The sequence below is a fragment of the Alligator sinensis genome, unplaced genomic scaffold, assembly GCF_000455745.1.
Source record: "Alligator sinensis unplaced genomic scaffold, ASM45574v1 scaffold216_1, whole genome shotgun sequence".
NCBI classification, from domain to species: domain Eukaryota; kingdom Metazoa; phylum Chordata; order Crocodylia; family Alligatoridae; genus Alligator; species Alligator sinensis.
Genome location: NW_005841868.1, coordinates 4,471,339 through 4,491,220, shown reverse-complemented (window position 1 = coordinate 4,491,220; position 19,882 = coordinate 4,471,339). Strand labels below are relative to the sequence as shown.

The 19,882-nt window shown below is 50.4% G+C and overlaps 1 protein-coding gene and 1 long non-coding RNA gene across 2 annotated transcripts in view; both read left to right on the top strand.

Moving 5' to 3' along the window:
* The window catches only part of TBC1D10A (TBC1 domain family member 10A), a 32,907-nt gene extending 23,766 nt beyond the window's left edge, over positions 1-9,141 (top strand). The window contains exons 5-8 of the mRNA XM_025193467.1: positions 47-112; positions 3,253-3,442; positions 5,130-5,284; positions 6,442-9,141. Of these exons, the coding sequence (XP_025049252.1) occupies positions 47-112; positions 3,253-3,442; positions 5,130-5,284; positions 6,442-6,852 (822 nt within the window). The 3' untranslated portion in view covers positions 6,853-9,141. The remainder of the gene's footprint in view (positions 1-46; positions 113-3,252; positions 3,443-5,129; positions 5,285-6,441) is intronic.
* Positions 9,142-15,282: 6,141 nt separating this feature from the next.
* Positions 15,283-15,989, top strand: LOC102369702. The gene is made up of 3 exons (XR_323024.1): positions 15,283-15,348; positions 15,731-15,838; positions 15,938-15,989. It is a non-coding gene; the product is annotated as an uncharacterized LOC102369702 (long non-coding RNA).
* Positions 15,990-19,882: the final 3,893 nt, after the last annotated feature.

Sequence of the window (19,882 nt, the reverse complement as noted above, 5' to 3'; positions counted from 1 at the left end):
GCTGCGTGCTCAACCCTGTCTCTGGGCTGACTCTGTTCTCTTGCAGCAAGCATTCTGGTGCCTCGTGCAGATCTGTGAGAAGTACCTTCCTGGCTACTACAGTGAGAAACTGGTGAGTGAACAAGGAGTCCCAAACACCCTTTAGCTCTTGAGGCCTGTCTGGGATGAGCTAAACCCTTCACTCTAGGTGGTGGAAGGCACCATCTCTTGGGTTGGAGGCTAGTTGACTTCTTCCTGGGGCATTCCTTGCTAACTATCAAGATCCCATCTGGCCAGCCTCTGGCCCCCACAACTTATCTGTGTCCTGCTGTCATTCAGAAACAGAATTTGAGGGATGCTTGAGTTAAAGCAGCATCCTGGAGCAGTGACTTTTTTGTTGCCTGTTTTCCTAGCCTCTGTCTTCCTTCAGTTGGGTAGTGCAGTTTGGGCCAGACTTTTTTTCTGACATTGGCCTGTGTGTATTGTGGGGGAAGAATCAGGGGTTGGCACTAGCTGTGGTCACTGTCAGCAGGATTCAATGCCTATTTCAAAGCATGCCAACACCAAGGCTTAGCCTACAGTAGGAGTGCAGCTTCTCACCCTAGAACTGCATGGGTGCTGCTCAAGATGGCTACAAACACTAGCCCCCTATCAGCACCCCCACTGCAGCAGAACTGCACAGAGGTCAGGACTGTGGGAGAGGAACTTTCCAGTGCATTTCACTATATATCAGAGTTTTGACCTGATGGCTTGAGCCACTGGGCTGGGAGACCAAACTCCAAGACTCCAAACTCAGCCAGACTCCTCTTTGGCAAGTTTATTTATTTTTGGTTATCCATTTCCCATCTGGAACACAAGGGAAATCACTTCCTTTGGCTTGCCTGCCTTGGAAGCAGTGAGTCTGTTTCCCCAGGTACTACAGTGGGGTCCTGGTCTCAGCTGAGGGCCCTTGAGCACTCCTGTACTCCAAGGAGCTTGTGCATCCAAGGAACATCTGTCCCATCCCACCCTGAATAGATCAGATCCTGATGGTTGGGTTATATGGGGTGATGAGGGAAGTCTGGTACTCTGCCGGGGAATCAAAGAGCAGCCGAAGGCCTGATGGCAGCCCTGATAAGTGACTGCCTTACTGGTCTGCACTGTCCATGCTGTAGTGTCCTCTTCTCTACATGGCAGAGTCCTTTACCAGCGTTTGGATGCTGCAGCCTCTGATTACTGGTTAAGCAGGGAACAGCCCCCTCACGCTCTGCACTGGATCCTCTAGAGCAGTAATGTCTGTACCAAAGAAATAAGCAGAATGTTTATGCATGTCTGCATTGAGACCGAGCGTTGGACTTCCCTGAGGTGGGCCCTAAGAAGTCTATGGCTTAACTAGCCAGTCTGGAGCAGTGAGTGCACATCAGGGAGTTGGCTCAGAGGCTTACAGTAGCAGAGTTGTGTGCGCAACCTCAGTGGAACATGAACCCTATTCCTTGCACACCTGAGCTCTTTTTATTTGCAGCAATAAAAGACTGTGCTCTCAGGAATGGATTTTGCTTCCGCTCAGCTGGGAGGCCTGCCAGTCACCTCTGGCCCTGTCCAGCCTGGTGATCTCACCCAGCCTGCATTGACGCTGGCTTCAGGGCAGGCCCAATGGGAGCAGGGGTGCACTGGACTCATAATTGAGACAAGGACTGACTAGCCATCCTGACTTTTTTTTCTCTTTTTTTTTTTTCTCTCTTTCTTGGGTTGCTCAAACAGCCATAGTTCCTTGTCAATGAGGGCAGCTTTTCTGCATGATGCTGCTCTGGGCGTGGGATATTCTGCAGTGGAGTGAAGCTGACTGGGGAAGCTGGTACTGGTAGATGTCTCTGGATACCAATCCAAGGACTAAACTCTTGATGCGCAGAGCAGGGCAGTGGCTCAGGCCCTGGGCTGGGATTCCTAAGAATGCAAGAACTGCCATTTACTAAATCAGACCGCAGGTCCCTCTTGCCCAGCATCCTGTGTTGCACAGTGGCAGATAGTGGATGCTGAAAGGAAGAGTGAACTGGGTATGACTAGTGTTTGTTCCACTCTCTCACTTGCAGCCTCTAGTACTTAAGGTCTAGGAAGTTGATTCAGAAGCTGTATCCCAAACTCCCATGCTCATTAACTATCGATGCACCTTTTGCTCCAAGAATTTGCCCAGTCCCTTTTTGAATCTGGCTAAACTGTCAGCTTCCGCAGCATCTGGTGGCAGAGTTCCACACTTCAATTGCGCCCTGTGCGAGAGAACTTCCTTTTGTTAGTTTTTAAATTTTCTACCTTCTCATTTCATTGTGACCTCTAGTTGTTAGATTCTGGAGATATGGGTTCAGTTCCTGCCACAGGTTCTTTTTGTGATCTTGGGCAAAATGCTCAATACCAGTGTGCCTCCTTTTCCCGTGTTTTCAATGAGAGGATAATAACCCATGTGCTGCGGCTGCTGGGCCCTTGGATATCTATGCTGGGAGGGGGGATTGTATGGGATACTTAGATGGCACAAACTATTCTACTACTATTAACCCTTGTTTCCAGGGTAACCTGTGATCCCCATGAGGGATCACAGTAAGGTCAGATCTTGTCTCACCCATGGTGCCTAGTCTGGGATATGCGCACACCAACGGGCTGGCTATGCCCGTGCCTTTAAATGGGAACTCTACTATTAGAGACGGTAAATCATTTAAAATGGGACCGTGCCTTGGTTGCTGCCAGTCTGAGCCAGGCTTGCACCCCAGGCTGGTGTTGGGGAGTTAAATAACTTCCTGCCATTCCCGCTTTCCCTATGGTGTTAGTGCCTATAGTTTCAAAATGGGTTGCTCCTGCCACACATCCATGCCTTTTCCTGAAATGCAATTGGTTCATTTCCCAGCACCATCAGTCCAATCCCCAAGAAGATGCATAGCAAACTAAAATCCCTAGCCCTGCACTACAAACTCTTCTATGCTTGTGCTGTGCTCTTCCTCCCCTACTCCCCAGCCATAGTGTGCTCACACCTTCCCAGCACCTCCCATGGTGTGGATTTGAAACACCTGACTTGTCAGGGAGGTGGGGGCTTGTGAGAAAATTTAGAGCCCAGAAACTGAATTTAATTAGCAACCACTTGGCTGCCTCAACTAGAGCAATTGCATCTGGCTGCCTAGTTTGGGTTCCTCCCCTGCCTGGCTTGGCTGGATGTGGTGGTAGTAGGTAGCACTGCATTGAGAAAAGGACACAGTTGGCCTGTAGGGTTATGGTCCCTCTTGGTCCGTAACCCTGCTTACTCCCCTGCAGGAGGCAATCCAGCTAGATGGGGAGATCCTCTTCTCGCTGCTGCATAGAGTCTCTCCTGTGGCCCACAAGCATCTGAGCAAGCAGAAGATTGACCCAATCCTCTACATGACGGAGTGGTTCATGTGTGCATTCTCCAGGACTCTGCCCTGGAGCTCTGTCCTGCGTGTCTGGGACATGTTCTTCTGCGAAGGTAAAGGGATGAGGAAACCTTGGGTGGCATTGGGGAAACAGGTTTTTCATCCCTGTTAGCTGATGGGATGGCATTGCTGGATTAGCCAGCCTGGACTTGAGTACAGCTCTGCTCTGAGTCTGCTCTGAGTGAGTCACTAGAGGGTGGTGTTCCAAATCGGGGGACCCGACCCTGTGGCTGCCTCTGTCCCATCTTCTTGCTTGCCCTTGGGACTATTTGATGTCCTGAAGTCTTTGCAGATTTCCGCTAAAAAAGTAGGGGCCACCACTGGGCTTGGGCAGCCAGTGCCTTAAAACATCAACAGAATATCTTGGGACATCAAAAGAGAAAACAGGGCATGCACGTGCAAGGTCAAAGGGCCAAAACAAGTGCCCCCAGGGGGGACACCAAGCAGAGCACACCAGGCAGCACCCACCGGCTCTCTAACAGAGAGAGAGTGCTGGTGGCTACCGCCCAGCGATGCTCCGCCCAGAGATGCACACGAAGGACATTGAGAAAAAACGCCCCGAGGTCACCGGGAGCCTTCCCGGCCAGAGCCTCCCTCCTGGATAGCCAGATGGATTGAAAAGGTGAATCCATGTCCTGTGTTGGGAAGAGCACCATGTAATTACCAGTCCGTAGACACAGGACAGTAATTGTCCAGCAGAAATGAGAAGCTGCTCTGAGTAGGTTCTTTTATACTGCCTTACCACTACTTGGTGGGAAGGTAGGTAATAGCCTGTATGCCTATAGCAAATCATTGCCTTGAGATAGAAGTGAACACATGATACTCTTGCATTACTGTTTTCATCCCTGATTTTTACTGTGCTCTTTGCTGCCATTTCAAACTCATGTTGGACTGGATACCAGCTTTTGGAGGGTGGTTCTGGTCTGACCTTGGAGAGGGCTTGGGATAGGTACTGAAGAGAACAGTCCTACCCTGAAATGCAACCTCAGGCCCTGGAGACCTGACTGCAAAGTTGCTCAGTTGCTAACTAGTGCACGAAGGCATTGGGAGCCCTTAGCACATCAGTGCTGATCCAATTGCAGTGGAATGGCTTGCAGATAGCTCTTGAGATTATGTTCATGGAACAGATGCTCCATTGAAATGCCTGTTATGCTTTGTCTCTGGTTGGGCTCAGCCTTGTATCAGGTAACAGGTATGACACTGGTCTGCAGTAAAAGGGTTTTCATGCCTTCCTGGTTGCAAGTGGGGCAGAAGGGCACACAGTTCAGATTTGGGAGTTGTAGCTGCAATTAGGGCAGGAGGCTGTTCACTGGATTCCCCCCACCCTCTGTCTCGCTGCCTAATGGCCATCTCTGTTTCTGTGTTGAGAATCCCACTTGAGATCAAGCAGGCAGCTTGCTAAGGCCAAAGGCAGGAATCCTCCAAAGCTGGCCACAGTTCCCCTCCCGGGCATGATCTGGTGAAGCTGTAGGTTTCTGCATGTAGTACTGTATCCTGCAGGCTCCAAAAGCTACCCCTGTGCAGGGAAGAGGAGCTGCTGTGGGCTGCACCTTCCAGCTCTGGGTCATGGCTAACCTGGCCTGGCAGTGGCATCCTGCTTCTGGATCTTGCGCACCTCAGGGCAGAGGAGGGGTCTAGTTGCTGGGACCTGGACACGTGTATCTTTGGGCACGACAGGCTGGTACATCACTGTTTTTCTGTAGGACAGACGCTAATAAATTGGTGGCTTGACTGTTCTAGGGGTGAAGATCATATTCCGGGTTGGCCTGGTCCTGCTTAAACACACGCTTGGCTCCTCTGAGAAGCTCAAGTCCTGCCAGGGACAGTATGAAACCATGGAGAGGCTGCGGACTCTGAACCCCAAGATCATGCAGGAGACTTTCCTGGTGCAAGAGGTGAGGAGCCATTTCCTGGAGACATGCAGTTGGGTTGGGAAGTGGGAGTAGCTCTGGTGTCAGAACTGTATCCCACAGTGCTGTGGTCTGAGGTGGTGGCCCTAGCAGTAGCTAGGTGGGAACCTGCTTCTCTTGGCAGAATCCAGGCCTTAGCACCTCTCCCCAAGCACAGCTTGGTTGGCATTGCCCACTGGAAACCCTGAGGGGTTGGGACAGTTGGGAGGGCTTCTACCTTTTAGTTCATCCTGCTGCTGCTCTCTGCTTTGGCTCCTTTCTCCAGCAGGTGAGGGAGTGCCAGGCTTGCCTGTCCCCTTCTCTTAGTAATGGCAGGTACCAGCAGGGCTTCTGGGCACATGGTGGAAAATCTCCAACCCACACACCATACGGGGCACAGCCTTAATTGCCCTACATCCTGCCCTAACAGACATCTGGATAAAGGCAAGTGGAGAGCCTGCCTTCTTGGGAAGCCTGGAACAGAGTTGGTGCCTCCAGTCCGCTGTGGCACTCGTGGTGGCTGGCTTGCAGATCAGGGCACTGGAAGTGAGAACTACAGCGAGTCACTTGGGGAGGGGCTGGGGCTGGAATAGGTGTCTGGTCAGTTGAGAGCCGTGAGCTGTTGGGAGACCCGGGGTGGGGTAAGAGGTGCTTGTGAGTTCCTGTCTCTGGCTTGGGGAGTTTCAGGTCTGGAAGCAAGTTGTAAAGGCCTCCCCACAGATCATGGGCGGTGCTGCTTTTTAGTGCAGTACTGCCCTCTGGTGGTAAAGGTTTTTGGTTAACAAGTGCATCTTTTCCCCTTTGGTACATACCTGACTAAAGTTCAGAGATGCTAGGAGGGCAGAGCATGGGGACACCAGTCCAGTAGGGAACAGCCTAAGGCAATGCAGCCTGCAGGAATTACTCTTCTCCAGGTACTACCAGATTTTATGCTGACCATCCTTCTGTATAGCTCTGAATTGTTCCCTCATTGATCCAAGTCTCCAACTCCATGTGCTGGGCTGCAGTGAACCTGCAGTACAGGGGTATAGATTTTTCCAGGTTGAGAAGATCTTCCCAAGGACCAGGCTGCATAGACAGTTATGCTCTGGCCTGTTTTTGCTGGCTGGGAAGGGCCTGCCTAGAGGTTTTGATCTGACAAGCACATGCTGTCTCCTTTCCAGATCATAGAGCTGCCAGTGACAGAGCGGCACATTGAACGTGAGCACCTGATCCAGCTGAAGAAGTGGAAGGAGACTCATGGGGAGCTACAGTATAAGTCTCCCCCACGTTTGCATGGGGCTAAGGCCATCAGCGAGGCGGAGCCACACTCCCACCAGGCCCTGGGGTCCAGGCCTTCCATCATCCTGCCAACCGATGCCCTGGTCCCATCCAAGGGCAACAAGAATAAGCTGCAGAAAGAAAAGAAACAGGACAAAGGGAAAGACAGCCCCGGCAATGGGCTTATCCCTAAGGAGAATGGCACCCCTGCCTCCCCCGAGCCCCAGACTCTGCTGAAGCATCCTGAGGCCTCCCCACATCACCAGTCAAAGGAGAGCCTGACCTCCCGGGAGAGCGAGGACACCTACTTGTAACGGGGATCTAAGCACATTTTGTGAACACCTGCCTGAGGGTCTGGGTACACTGTGCCACAGACCAAGAGAAAATATACGTTCCCTGCAGCAGCCAAGGGAGGGATGGGGGGGTTGTGCAGGGACCCTGGGGGCCTCTTCTGCCACTGGTGGGACACGGGTCTCTAGGCACGAGGAGACTTTTTTTTTTTTTTCCTTTCTTTTGAGTCTTGAGCTTTTCTATTTATTGTCTGGCAGGGTGGGAGGTGGGGCAGTGTTGGTGCAGCTTGCTTGGTAGGGGCTGCTCAGGTCTCTAAACAAAGGGCTATAAAGTTGTAAGCATCTGCCCTAGAGAGCCCTGCAAACTACCACCTCCTGCAGGGAAGTGCCGATCTCTGCTGGATTCTGTGCAGCCACTGGTTTGGTCCCAGGGGCTTTGCATTGGCTGCTCTGCCAAGGAGCTGGCTGACATGTTTGAAATGAAGCTCGTGACTCAACCAGAGCCAAGGATGGGGCAGAATCACTCTGGGTCTTGGGGCCTGCAGCACATGGCACCTCAGGGATGAGGGGCTTGAGAAGGAGTGCACAGCAGGGTTGGGCTCCTGGCTGTGCCTGGATGCTGCTTCCTTCCCCCTTAGGCTGAGCATTTGGCTCCTTCCCCTATAAACAGACAAACCTCTCCTCTGAGCTGGCTTCTCTCTCTGGTGAAGATGCCTCTAATGGTCACAGCTACCTGGGACTCTGGGGAAATTTTGTCTTGGTTAGTCCAGTCCTGGAACAGAGGCTGGATTGGAGCAGTGTGTACTTGAGGGTCTAGAAGGAGCTACTCGGGGCCCTGGAGCTGCATGCAACATTTTGGGCTACCTTTGGGAGCACCGAAGCATCTGTGTTCCTTTCACCTTTTCCAGCTCTGTATTGCAGGATCTGCTTTGTATTATCCAAATGTATGAGCTGGAAAGACTCTCCCAGCCCTGGGAAAGACAAGTTTGTCAGGAGTTCTGTAAAGATGGAGAGGAGGGAAGAAACAAAGCAATGCCCCATTTCCCTCCCCTACTTCTCCATTGACATAGTGAGGGTGTATTAAGCTATATCTGAACATTTAACACTGAATTTATATATGTCAAGGAGCTATTTATTTTTTTTCTTATGATAACTAAAAAATCCCCTGTCCTTTGTATTGTCTGAGTTTGTGTCCTCTATAGACGCAGTGCAAGGACCATATATAGTCATGAGAGCAAGGGCTCTTCAGTCCCTGTGTAAAAGCAGTGTTTGAATTGGTCACAAGTATGGTGCTTTGTTTTTGTTGGGGCTAGCCCTTCCCAAGAACACTAATATTACTTTCAGCTCAGCCACCAGGGTAGATTAGTCTGAGCAGAGCAGTGCTGGCTGGGGTCCTGTTCACACCAGGAGTGCTGTTCCCTGTGTGGCATGCCATATGCTGTGCTGGCAGTGCTGTTCCTGTGTGTGCAGCTTAACTGCCAAAGCTAGGTTTTGTCCTGCTGTAGCAGACTTCCACCTTTTCCCAGCAAAGAAGCTTTTTCTGTGGTTGTGACCTCTATACTAGAGGCTTCTTCCACACCCACTCTGCACATGACTTCTCTTTGCACCCCTGCCCCATAGGGCTGTCAGCCCAAGACTGCAGCACAGGTGCTGCGTGAGCTGCAGCACCACCTGTCTGTTGAACCCCCTGAACTTGGGAAACGCATGCATGTTTGCTGATGTATCTGTTTTTGGGGGTGGGAGGGAGCATGAATGCTGCCCATGGTATACCCCAAGCTTCTGTCCTCTTGCCCTCCTGCAGCCCTAGCTTGACCCCAGCAGGCTCCTGCCTGGTGTTTGGGATTTGCTTTCCCTAGTCTGCATCCATGATTCAGCTTGCCTCAGTGCAGCCCCTAGTAAAGTCAAGCTTGGGGAGCCCCTTATTTTCTTGGCAAAGGAGAAGAGGCAGGAACACATACGTTTACAGTTTGTTTCGTTAATTAGTTGCCAGCTGAGAGGAGTGGTGTCTAGGAACCTCCTTTCAATGCCCTTTCCTCCTTGGGTTGCATCTCCACCCTCCCTGAAGGTGGCTGCTTCTTATGCATTCCAAAGTGCAGGTGGGGAGCCTGGACACTGACTGGCCAGGGGGAGGGAGCAGCACAAGGTTTTCCCCAGAGCTGGGGAGCTAAGTGAGTGTCTCTGGTTGTCTCCTTCCCTGCCCCAGCCATGTTACACAGTGCAACCCCCTGGAAGGAATTTTCTTGTGTAAAATAAATCAGTAAATAATAAAGTTGAAATGGTTTTGTACAGAGAATAAACAAGCTGGGATTCTGTAAAGAAGCTGTGTGTTTCATTCCCTGGGGCTGCTGGGAGCTGCATCTCCATTTCCCAAGTAAAGGAGGCAGGATTGCTGCCTCATTCTTTTACTGTGGTGCTGGGCTTGCAGTTCAGTGTCGCCCTTGCCCTTTCCCTGTCTCAGCAGACACAAGGACGGCTCTTGTTAGTGCTTCAGAGCAGCTCAAATTTTTGTGAGTACCTCGGTGCCAGCTATGGCTTGTTGTACTGATAATCAGACTTATGAAGTGCCAAGAGTGTAGAGTCCAGTTAAATGCATTTAGAATAACTAATACTTGATTTCCAAGTGCTCTGAATTAGGAATTTGATGTCCTGTTCTATGTGGTCTCTCTCTGCCCAAAGCATGTTGCTTTCAGTCAGATTGGCATACCTGAAACTGGTCATGTCCCCTTCACAGTAGTATTTGAGTAGGTTGTTAACTTAATCTACCTTGTCCACTTCCAGGGGGGAGGGCAGTGTTTCTATCCCCATTGCACAGATGGAGAACTGAGTTACAGAGAAATCAACTGATTTGCCCAAGATCTCAGAGTCTGTGGCAGATCTCAGACTTGAAACTGCTGGACTAGCCTTCCTCAATTGGGGGCCTTTGATAAAATCATAGAAAAATAGGGCTAAAAGGGACCTCATGAGGTCATCTAGTCCAACTCTTTGCTCAAAACAAGATTGTCCCTGTCTAAACCATCCCATAAGTGTTTTTCTAACACATTCCTAAAACTACAAGCAGCCCTCTTGCACAACAAGGCACATTGCTCCATAACACCAAAAGTACTCTAACTTGCCACAGGTAAAGCAGTGGACCAAGGGCACTGTCAGTATCCTGCCACTGTAAGGGGTGCTCAAATACATTTGAGAAATAAAAGGAAGAAAACTGTCGTCCCTGACCCAGCTACAGAGGAAGGCAGCTCCCCTACTGTCCATGTGAGTCTGGTTGTGCATTAACATTCCTCCTTGATGCCAGATGTGGTGATCGGTCTAACTCTGAACAGAGGGCAAGACTCTATAACCAGGAACCTCGGAGTTCTCATCCCAGCAGGGGCATTGGCACACCTGTCAAAATCTCTAGCTTTGCCAACACCCAGTGCTTCTGAGGAAAGTGGAAAAAAACTCTTGTACCTGTAACATCAGGAGGGGAAAAAAATTCTTCCTGTCCCTCTGTGACAACCAGCAAAGCCCTGAAGCATGGGAAAAGCTAAACCTCCTCCTTTTGGCTCTGCAACTTGGGGTCAGCAAGCAGAGCTCTACATCACACCCTCTTAACTGGAGAGCTAGATCTTCCCTTTTTATATCTCCTCCATAAAATTATCCTAGCTCTTTTTTCATAAGTCAGTTGGATGTGGAGCTCCGCTGTATTCTGCTGTTGAGTATGGTGAACCAGGCAGCTGGAAGCTGCATTTGCTGCACCTCTTCTCTAAGCTCCCTAGCTGCAATGTGAGTATACCTTCCAGCCAGTGGGGAGCTGCCCCAGGGCCAGTTATCTGTAAACCGTGTCTGCTGCCACTGCTTCTTTTCCCCCTTCCCTTGGCTGTGGTGTGGGCACAGCTTCCAGCCAGAGGGCAGCTGTGCTGGGGCTGGGCAGCTTTCAGCTGTGCCTATAGTGCAGCTGGGGAGGGGGCACAGAGCAGGGAGAAGCAGCAGCACTGCTGATGCAGTTTGCAGATACCTGGTCCTGAGGCAGTTCCCCACCAGCTGCTCCTGTCCTACAGCCAGGAAGTGGGTGGGCTGTGAGGAGTGGTAGCATTGTGGGCTCAGCTCCCAGCTGCCTGGCTCTGGCATCAGTGCAGGGAAAGCCCCACACTGCTGGTATGCCCTGGCCCATGTTGGACTGAAACCAGGTTGCTCTGGCCTGTGGCTTATAAAAGATTGCTGGCCTGTAGATGAGGCCTAACCAGTGCCAAGCAAAAAGGTAATATCACTTCCCATGTCTTGTACATAATGCTCCTATTGCCCAAAACTGCATTAGCCTTTTTGACAGCTGCATCATGTGATCCATCAAGACACCTAGATCCTTCTCTTAGTGCTGGCATCCAGGCAGTTGCCACCCATTCTATATGTCATTTTGATTATTCTTCCCAAGGTGTAGCACCTTGCATTTCTCAGCATTGAACATCCTGTTGGCTCTAGTCCATCTTTCCAGTTTATCAATATCCTTCTAAATTGTGCTCTTGTCCTCCAATATAGTTGCAATCCTTCCCAGTTTGGTGTCTGCAAATTTGCTAAATTTGCTAAAAAGTTCTCTATTCCAGATCCAAATAATTAAAAGCATGTTGAATAGCACTGGGCCCAAAACATGCCCCTATGGGACTCCACTAAAAATGTCCTGCCATTCTGACCTGAATCCATTTATTATTACCCTTTGCTTACAGCTATCGAGCCAGTTGTCTATCCACCTTCTAGTAGTTTCGTCCAGCCCATACTTCTCAACTTGTTTATGAGAAGGTTGTGTGGGACTGTCAAAAGCCTTACTGAAGTTGAGATGCACCATATCCCCTGCATTACCTTCATCCACCTAGCTGGTTATTTTATTGAACGAGATCCTATATGACATGATTTGTTCTTAACAAATCAATACTGTTGCTTGCAATCAGCCTTGCCTCCTCCAGATGCTTGCAAATGGACTTATGATATGCTCTAGTAACTTTCTGAATGTTGAAGTGAGGCTAATTTGTCTATGATTCTCAAAATCTTCCTTTTTTCCCTTTTAAGAGGGGCACTGTGTTCGACATTTCCAGTCCTTTGGTACTTTGCCTGTCTCCCACAACTTGGTAAATATGATTTTCAAAGGCTCTGAGATCCTTTCTGCTAGTTCCTTCATTGCCCAGGAATGAAGTTCATCAGGCCCTGCAGCCATTCCAAATAACCTAAGCTAACAACAAGAGCTTGGTCCTGTGGAGCACATGCCACAAGTCCAGAAGGGCAGGGATTCTAGTTGCATCATGTTGGTCCTTGCAGTGCAGTCGGTTCTTCCTAACCTCCATTGGTTGTCGTACTGATTTGGCTATCAGGGGCCTTACACTCTTGAGCAGGGAAAATCTTGCTGCCTCCAGCGAAGCCCTCAAATCCACTAATGGGACAAAATTCAGGTACAAAACACTGAGCCTGAGGGAATCTCAAGAGAGCTGCTGCTGCCTCCTGCCAGCAAAAGCAGCCTCACCCCAGCAGTGAGCACAAGTCTCCAGGTGCAAGAGTGACTGCCACAGGAGTGAGAGTGGTAACATGTGGACAGAAGGACATGGAGGGGAAAGGCCCGGAAACCCCTGAGCCAAGGGGACAGTGTAGAGCTCCATGCCAAGGTGTCTGCCCTACCTGTACAGGGTGCACCAGATTCACCAACTCCTACCTCTACCCTGCATAATTTGTGGCGGGCTCAGTCCCCTCCAGCTGGAAAAGAGCTGGAAACCCTTTGAAGAGAAAAAAAGAATCTGGCAGCAGAAAGGGACTGGGAGCCCGAAGAGGGGCTGTCTCGGCAGAAGAGCAGGCAGGCACAGGAAGAATCTTCCGTAGCAAAGTGACTGACACTGGAGCTGTGAGGTGGTCACACCTGGGGGAACCTCACTGGGACACGACTGAGCCTGTCCCATGAGCTTAGTGCCAGTGCCAAACTGCCCTATGAAAAGGGTACTTACCTGGGAGGGGAAACACCATGTATCTGGGTCCATGAAGGCAGTTTTCCTTAAGTGTTCCCGGGGATAACTGTTCTTCTGGTGGGGTTTAGTACCCGCTGAGGTGTTGGGGCTTAAAGCCCACTTTATGAAAATGGGATGCTCCTCCCTAACTTGCTCCTGCGGCCACATGGCTGAGGGCAAGTGAAACGTGGGGGCATTCATACCCCAAGCCTCCAGGTTTGGGCCTGCATGTAGGATGCCTGCCAAAAGACTTTGGAAATATCTGAACCCCTGGTGGGGGTGGAGGATGTCTGCCAGTTGTAGGGCCACTTATGGTTCTGGACTGACTCACGGATTTGGACTTGATTTGGCTTGCAACACGGAAAATTTCTTTAAAAAAAAAGGGGGGGGAGGTCCCTGAGTCCTGTGCTCCCATCTAGTTGGGTTAACTTTAAACACTGCAACTGGCCAGCCCCTCAGGGCTCAGTTAGGAGCTGCTCTGTATCTTTTGCTGCGAATGGCTAAGCCTTTCAACCAAGGAATATCATTACTTTTGTGTTACAGTTTGGCCAGAGCAGCAGTCACACCCCCAGCAGAGGCCATGCTTCCACAAGAGCCCAAAAATAATGGTTGTTCATGTGTCTGCAGTTAACAGGGGGTTGCAACTTAGTACACCTTGGCTGCTCTACAGTAGCTGGTCTCTCTGACTGCTCCTGCCCTATGGTAAGTGAAGGTAGAAGTCGGGCCATTTAGCCTTGTTTCAGGCAGAGTTAAGCTGACCCAGCTTAGTTCTCATTGGGCACATCTATACAAGACTCTTTACGTGAGATTAGAGCTAATTACTGTGCAGTAAGTGTCACTATCTACACATGCAGACACTTACTGCACAGTAATTTGCTCTAATCACAAGTACATTTGCTACCTGTAAATATAAGTAGCAAATTTACTCTCAATTACTTACTGCTCAATAGCGCACATGTACATACCTGACCGGGAACACATTCACTCCCAGTCAGCCAGGAAGCAGGGGGCAGGAGATTGCTGTCTGCCCCCAGAAGCTGCCTGCTGCTGGGGTGGCCTCTGTCACCACAGCCTGGGAGGGGACAATGTCCCCCTGCCCTGGCAGCAGGGAGCTCCACGATCACAATTGGAGGGCCGGGGTTGGGAGATGTTTATCTCCCAGCTTGAGCTCCACCATCATGGTGGGGCCCAGGCTGGGTGATTCTTATATTCCAGAACCAGCTCCACAGTCAGAGGGCTGGCACTGGGCGACTGGTTCCTCACAGCCCAAGCTCTGCAGTCATGGAGCCGAGGGTGGGAGATCCTTATCTCCCAGCGCCAGCGCGGCGGTCACAGGGCCTGGGCTAGGAGATAAGAATCTCCCAGCACTAGCCCTGTGACCATGAAGCTTGTGCTGGGAAATAAGGATCTCCCATCCCCAGTTCCACATCCATCCCTGGCCCCATGGTCACAGTGGTGGAGCCGGGGTTGGGAGCTCCCTGCTGCCAGGGCAGGGGGACATTGTCCCTGCCCATGCTCTGGTGACAAAGCCTGTCCCAGCAGCAGGTGGCTTCTGAAGGCAGGAAGCAATATCCCAGCCCCCACCAGGAGACAGCTGTCTCCTAGCCCCATGCTCCCTGCTAGTCCCTGGGCTAGCGCTGCTGCAGGGGGCCAGTGCAGGGCCGGCAGGGGTGGAAACAGATTGCTTCCATGAACAGCAAATCTTCTCCCAAGCCCCTGCATGTGTAGACACGTGCCCAAGTCAGTTTACTCTAGAGTAATTTACTCTAGAAAAAACTGATCCTGCATTATTTGCATGCGTAGACCAGCTCATTGTGGCATAAGAACGAGCGTGGGGCCAATTACCATGAAGCAGCTGAGGAGCAGTGAGTCCTTGCCTCCTGTGAATTACGGACACATGGAGAAGTAGGGGCTATGGGGCTTGTGACCATAGTTAAGACTTGACTCCCTGTTTGGAAACTGCTGTGCTTGAGGCACTGATCAGGCCCTGTAGGGCTGGGGACTGTGCAAACACAGTGGAAAAAATGCCTCACAAAGAGCTTACAGTCTAGTCTGAAACCAGACAAACACTAATAGAGAAAATCTTACCCAACCAGCACAGGCAGACACTTGTGGGTAGCATGTATTACATTTCACATCCCACCCCTTAACTGCACCTCAGCCATCCCATTCACCCTGCCCAGCTCACAAGGATGAGCTTGGGCTCAGATGGGGGGCAGCAATAGAGACCGGGCAATAGTGCCCCACACCCTGCACCCAGCTGCTTCCCAAGCCCCCCTGTAGAAACTAACCTTTCAGCCCGCCCTGTTAAAGCTCATGTCAGCATGAAGTGAACTTGGGCTCATGAAAGTTTGTACTCTCTATATGCATCTTATTTAGTTAGTTTGTAAAGGTGTATTGTACATCCACCTTGCCTTCTGACTGACTTCAGATTAACATGGCTAACTACCTCTCAAAGCTCATGTCAACCATGTGTTAGCACTTGCTGGGTGAGGTGCACCAGGCATTACTTCTGTGCAGCCAAAGCAGTGCTTGCCATGCCTCTGTGCTGGTGCTCCACTGGGTAAGGTAGAAAAGTCTTTTATCTGTGCCTGTACATATGGTTGCATCAAAGCACTGCTTTCAAATAGGCTGCAGAAGGGTCTGTGCAAAAATAAGAGATCAAGCTCCTGGGGAAATTATCTTGGAGTTGAGGAACAAGGCCAACTTAACTTGTGCTTAGAGAGATCGGTAGCTGTGAAGGCAGACAAAGGGCATAGCAGGGAAGCACTTCAAAGTCTAGCTGATTCAGAGGCATAAACTTGTTTGTTAAGAACAAGGCCTAAATGAGGGATGTGGGGAATCTGAAGGACTCAGGTTACCCGTGATTTGTGGCTGCAGTGGCTGGAGGGGTCAGCGTGGGTCTTGTTTTAGACCATTTCAGACAAATATTTATTACATTCCAGGGGTCTAGATTGCAGGGGACTGGATTTGCTGGTCCAGGTGGTCCCTTACTGATCTACGTGTCCTTCTGCTAACATACGCAGGCAAAGGTGCTTCAGCAGGTTTATCAGGTATGACTTGTTATACATCCTTTTGGTTTCTCCACATTATTCTCTCCATCTCCTGCTGATAGGTGTAGAGGGATAACTGAATGTCCATGTCTTCTACAGCTTCTGTATAACAGATTGCTGTTACTGGTCTAGAGTTGCGCTCCCCACCCCCCTGTCATCTGGTCTGTCATCTAATGAGGTTGGAGCCTGAGAGAGAGAGTTTAAGAGGTGAGTGCTGGGGAGTAGCCCAGAGCTAAGATTGCTTTTCTATTAATGTCCAGAAAGGGCAGAGGGTTTTGGTTTGTTGTAGGTTCAAGGTTGTTTCGTGAAGAATTAAAATTGGTCTGAGAAAATGAAAGTGGAGCTGACTTGCCTGTTTAAGGCCTCAAGGTAAGGGACATGCTTATGGTCGTTGATGATGGGATCTGAGTGTAACTCCTCCAAGGTTGTTGCATTAGCCTTGTGCACATAAGTACAGCTACAGGCCCTGTAACTTTTTGGCATTCACATGAAGGATGATGCCCAAGTTGTTGTACACTTCTTCCCTAGGTCACTTTGTCTTCTGCAGTTTCCTTTTGTGACTGAATTCCTATTTCAGCCCAGTCTACGTGAATTTCCAAATGAAATTCCCCTGACTCCTCACAACTGTCCTTAAAATCTTCTGATAATGTTTATGAATTTCCATCCCAGCTCTGGCGAACACCTATGCGCATGTAGAGCCATGTCTCAGTGAAGCAAGAAGTGTTTCCCTCCCAGTTCAGGGAGCTCTGTCCGCTGTAGATTTCTGTGTTTTGGTCATCATGCCTATCTGGAATTTCCCATACAACAGGCAGAGCTTTCTTAGTACCACCCCACCACACTTTCTGTTTTCTCTCGGCTGCAGTTGTTTCTTCATCACCTTTAAAGTCTTCCAGGATTATCCGTTTGCTAGAATATTACCGACAGCTCCTTAGTAAATAAGTACTTGCAAATTTAGATGCTAGTCACTGAAACTTTCCTGCATCAGAGCATCCCCCAAGTATGACTATTCTTCCATCAGCTGATGATTCCACCGTCATGCTTACATGCTTACATGCATTTCCACTGTTTTGCTGGACAGGGTTCCTTGTGGGGTGTATGTGAGTTATGACTGCTAATTGCTGCTGACTTCCCCTGCCGCTGACTGTCACGGATTCCCTTTGCCAGCGGCAACTGGTGGCAGGGGAAGTGGCAGCAGCAGCTGTAGTGAAGAGAGGCATGAGAGTGGCCAGCCCTGCCATGGTAAGATGTAAACCTACAAAGCTTGGGACATGGTGCAGTAGGAAAGCCTGGTTCCTTTTGCAGAGGGCTGTATCTTGTTAATCTCAAGGCATCCCTCAGAAAGTGCCCACTCTTAGCTCTCATCTGTGAGAGTTTTTCAGGACAGAAAAAAAAGGAGCAAGTCTTCTGTTGGAGAGAACTCAAAAAGACTATAAAAAAGCAAAATGCTTTTGAACTGTGGGTTCTTATTAAAAATCTCTAGGTCTATCTTGACAATAATAAAGCAAAAAGGTGGTTGTTGTTGTTGTTGTTGTTTTTTCTGGTGGGGGAAGCAAGTCAGGAAGCATGAATGCCACATGCCTCCAGAGGGCATGGCAACCGCCCACTGATGGCAGCAGCAGTGGTGGGGGGAAGGCTGGCGAGCACCAACCGGCAGTCAGCAACCACCCACAGACTGGTGGCAGTGTCGGCAGCAGCCAGTGGCAATCAGGGACTGCCTGCAAATGCCACCGGTGGTGTCGGCGGTGAAGGGGGTGGTGAGCAGCAACTGCTTGCAGGCACTGCTGGCAGTGTTGGCAGTTCTTTTTTTAGGGGTACACTGCCAAGCTCACGGGGTGGACATGCATCCACGTGTACCCCCTATGCATCGCCAATGCCAGGAAGTGTGGATCCAAGCACTCCCCACCATCCCTCCCCATCAAATCTGTCAAGCACATAGCAGTCTTGAGTCATTTTCAGGCAACTGAAGTTTTACTGAACTTGTGTTTAGGAAACAAGGGAAATCAGTCACAGGTTACCCAACCCCTAGGACTCCCAACGTGTGGGTGCAAGCTGTGGCGGGCCAGTAGGGGGCGCTCCTGCGTTGAGCCGCCCACCTCCCTGCGCCCGACCACCTTCCAGGCTCCGAGTGCCTCCCTTGGGGTGCCTCCCGTCCGGCCAACCCCTTCCCTGGAGCACACCCGCTAGCCTGGGGTTCCCGCTGCCACCATCCAAGGCTCTGGACTCGCTTCTGGCTCTGTGCACCTTGGAGAACACAGGCCTGATCGTCCAATGGGTACTAGACCCAATACAAGCACTTGGGGCACTTCCCCAAGTCAGGGGCTTATTAGGAAGCCTCCCTTAGTCCACCGACCTAAGGGGCCTCCTTGGCATAATTTAGACCCACCCCTCAATAAGTTTCCCACACCGGTCACAAAGGAGAACTTTATTGATTACAGGGGTAGGGCGGAAACAGGGTAAAAGGTAGAGCAATATCATAGAAATATTACAGGAATATCAAAGGAATCCCATAGAGCAAACCAGGGTGGCGGAGGTAGCCGTTTAAACATGTATCTGGGTTACTGAAGCTAAATATCTGATCGGATCTCTAGAAGGTTACTCACTCGCATCATCCAGAGGTGCTTGTTGTTTCCTCTGGAGGCAAATAACCTCTCTGACCTCAGCAGCCGGTCCAATCGAAGCTGCCAATACTGGCTACAAACCAACCAATTTCCCAAGCATCCCTGGCTACCTGGGCCCGCGCGCAGGGCCGGGCCTTTCCCCCCTGCCCAGGTGACCAGAGCATCGCCTCCCAGGCGCCAGGCTTTTGTCATGCAGACCAGGTGGGAGATCCCTGCCGTGAGGGATTCAACAGCAGCCTCTCAGGCTGGCAGAGACAGATCTCTGGAGAGGGGCACCGACAGTGGCATTTCTGCCACACAAGCTGTACTTACACACATACACACTGAAGCAGGCTGGGCTGGGTGGTCACTCCCACCTCCTGATATTGGAGCCACAGCATTTCACGCACAGTTGTGAACCAATTCTGAATTGGTGCCATTTCGGAACATTCGATTGTTGTGTCTGGTCCGTACACCCAGTATTACTGGGACACCCCAGTGCTTGGCTGCACCTGCAAATCAGCTATTTAAATACAGGAACCTTGTCTAGGGTGGGTGGAGCCATTGACCTGCTGCTGAAGGTGCACAGACACGCTGGGCCATGCCATGTCCTGGGCATTGTCTGGCTTGACCTGGAAGCAGTTCCAGACTTTGCCTTTAGATGCTGTTTGATTGTGAAAGGCAAAGGGCTAGTAAAGAAAAGACATAGCAGAGTGCTTGAGGCTGCAGCTACAAGAAGTCATAACTTTCATCTCTTAGAGAAAATTACAGTCCAGTTTCCCCTGGATTACACAGGACCAGAGAAGTCTCTGAGCTGCTGTTAGTCAATCTGAACACCAGAAGTGGAAAGAAGCTAAAGGTGTTGCTGTTGACCTACAACACCAAGTGGGAAACGTCTTCTAGGAACTAAAAACTAGCCATTAATTCTGGAAGGAGACTAAGGTCTAAGCCCTATTTCACCTTTACTTGCCTATGTGGCACTTACCTAGCCATGTAACTGCAATTGTTGGGACTGGTATAGAATTTGAATTCTTTTTTCCAGCTGTGGTCCAATAAGATTGCCTGGGTACATAGCATGAGTATCTGTAGGAAGAAAGTGAGAGCAGCAGCAACCCTTTTTGCTTGTTAGCCCACTACCCAGGGCACCTTCCCAGGCACTGGGAAAACCTTGTTCTAGGCCCCCCTTCACCCAGAGGTGTTTTGAACCTCCATCTCCCACTTCCTAGTGATGTGCTCTGACTACTAGGCCATAAGCTAGGCACTGTGAAGAGCACAGTGTTAAAACTGGTCCATGGGCAGCCAGGAGAGGAAGATATGTGGGACCAGGGAAACAAGAGCAAGCTTGTGAGAGGGTGGCTCAGTGCAATGGATGCTCTCTTGGAAGGCAAGGCACCCGGCATTCGTTGGCTAAAGCAGATAAACAGGAGTGGGATAAACAGGTTCAGCA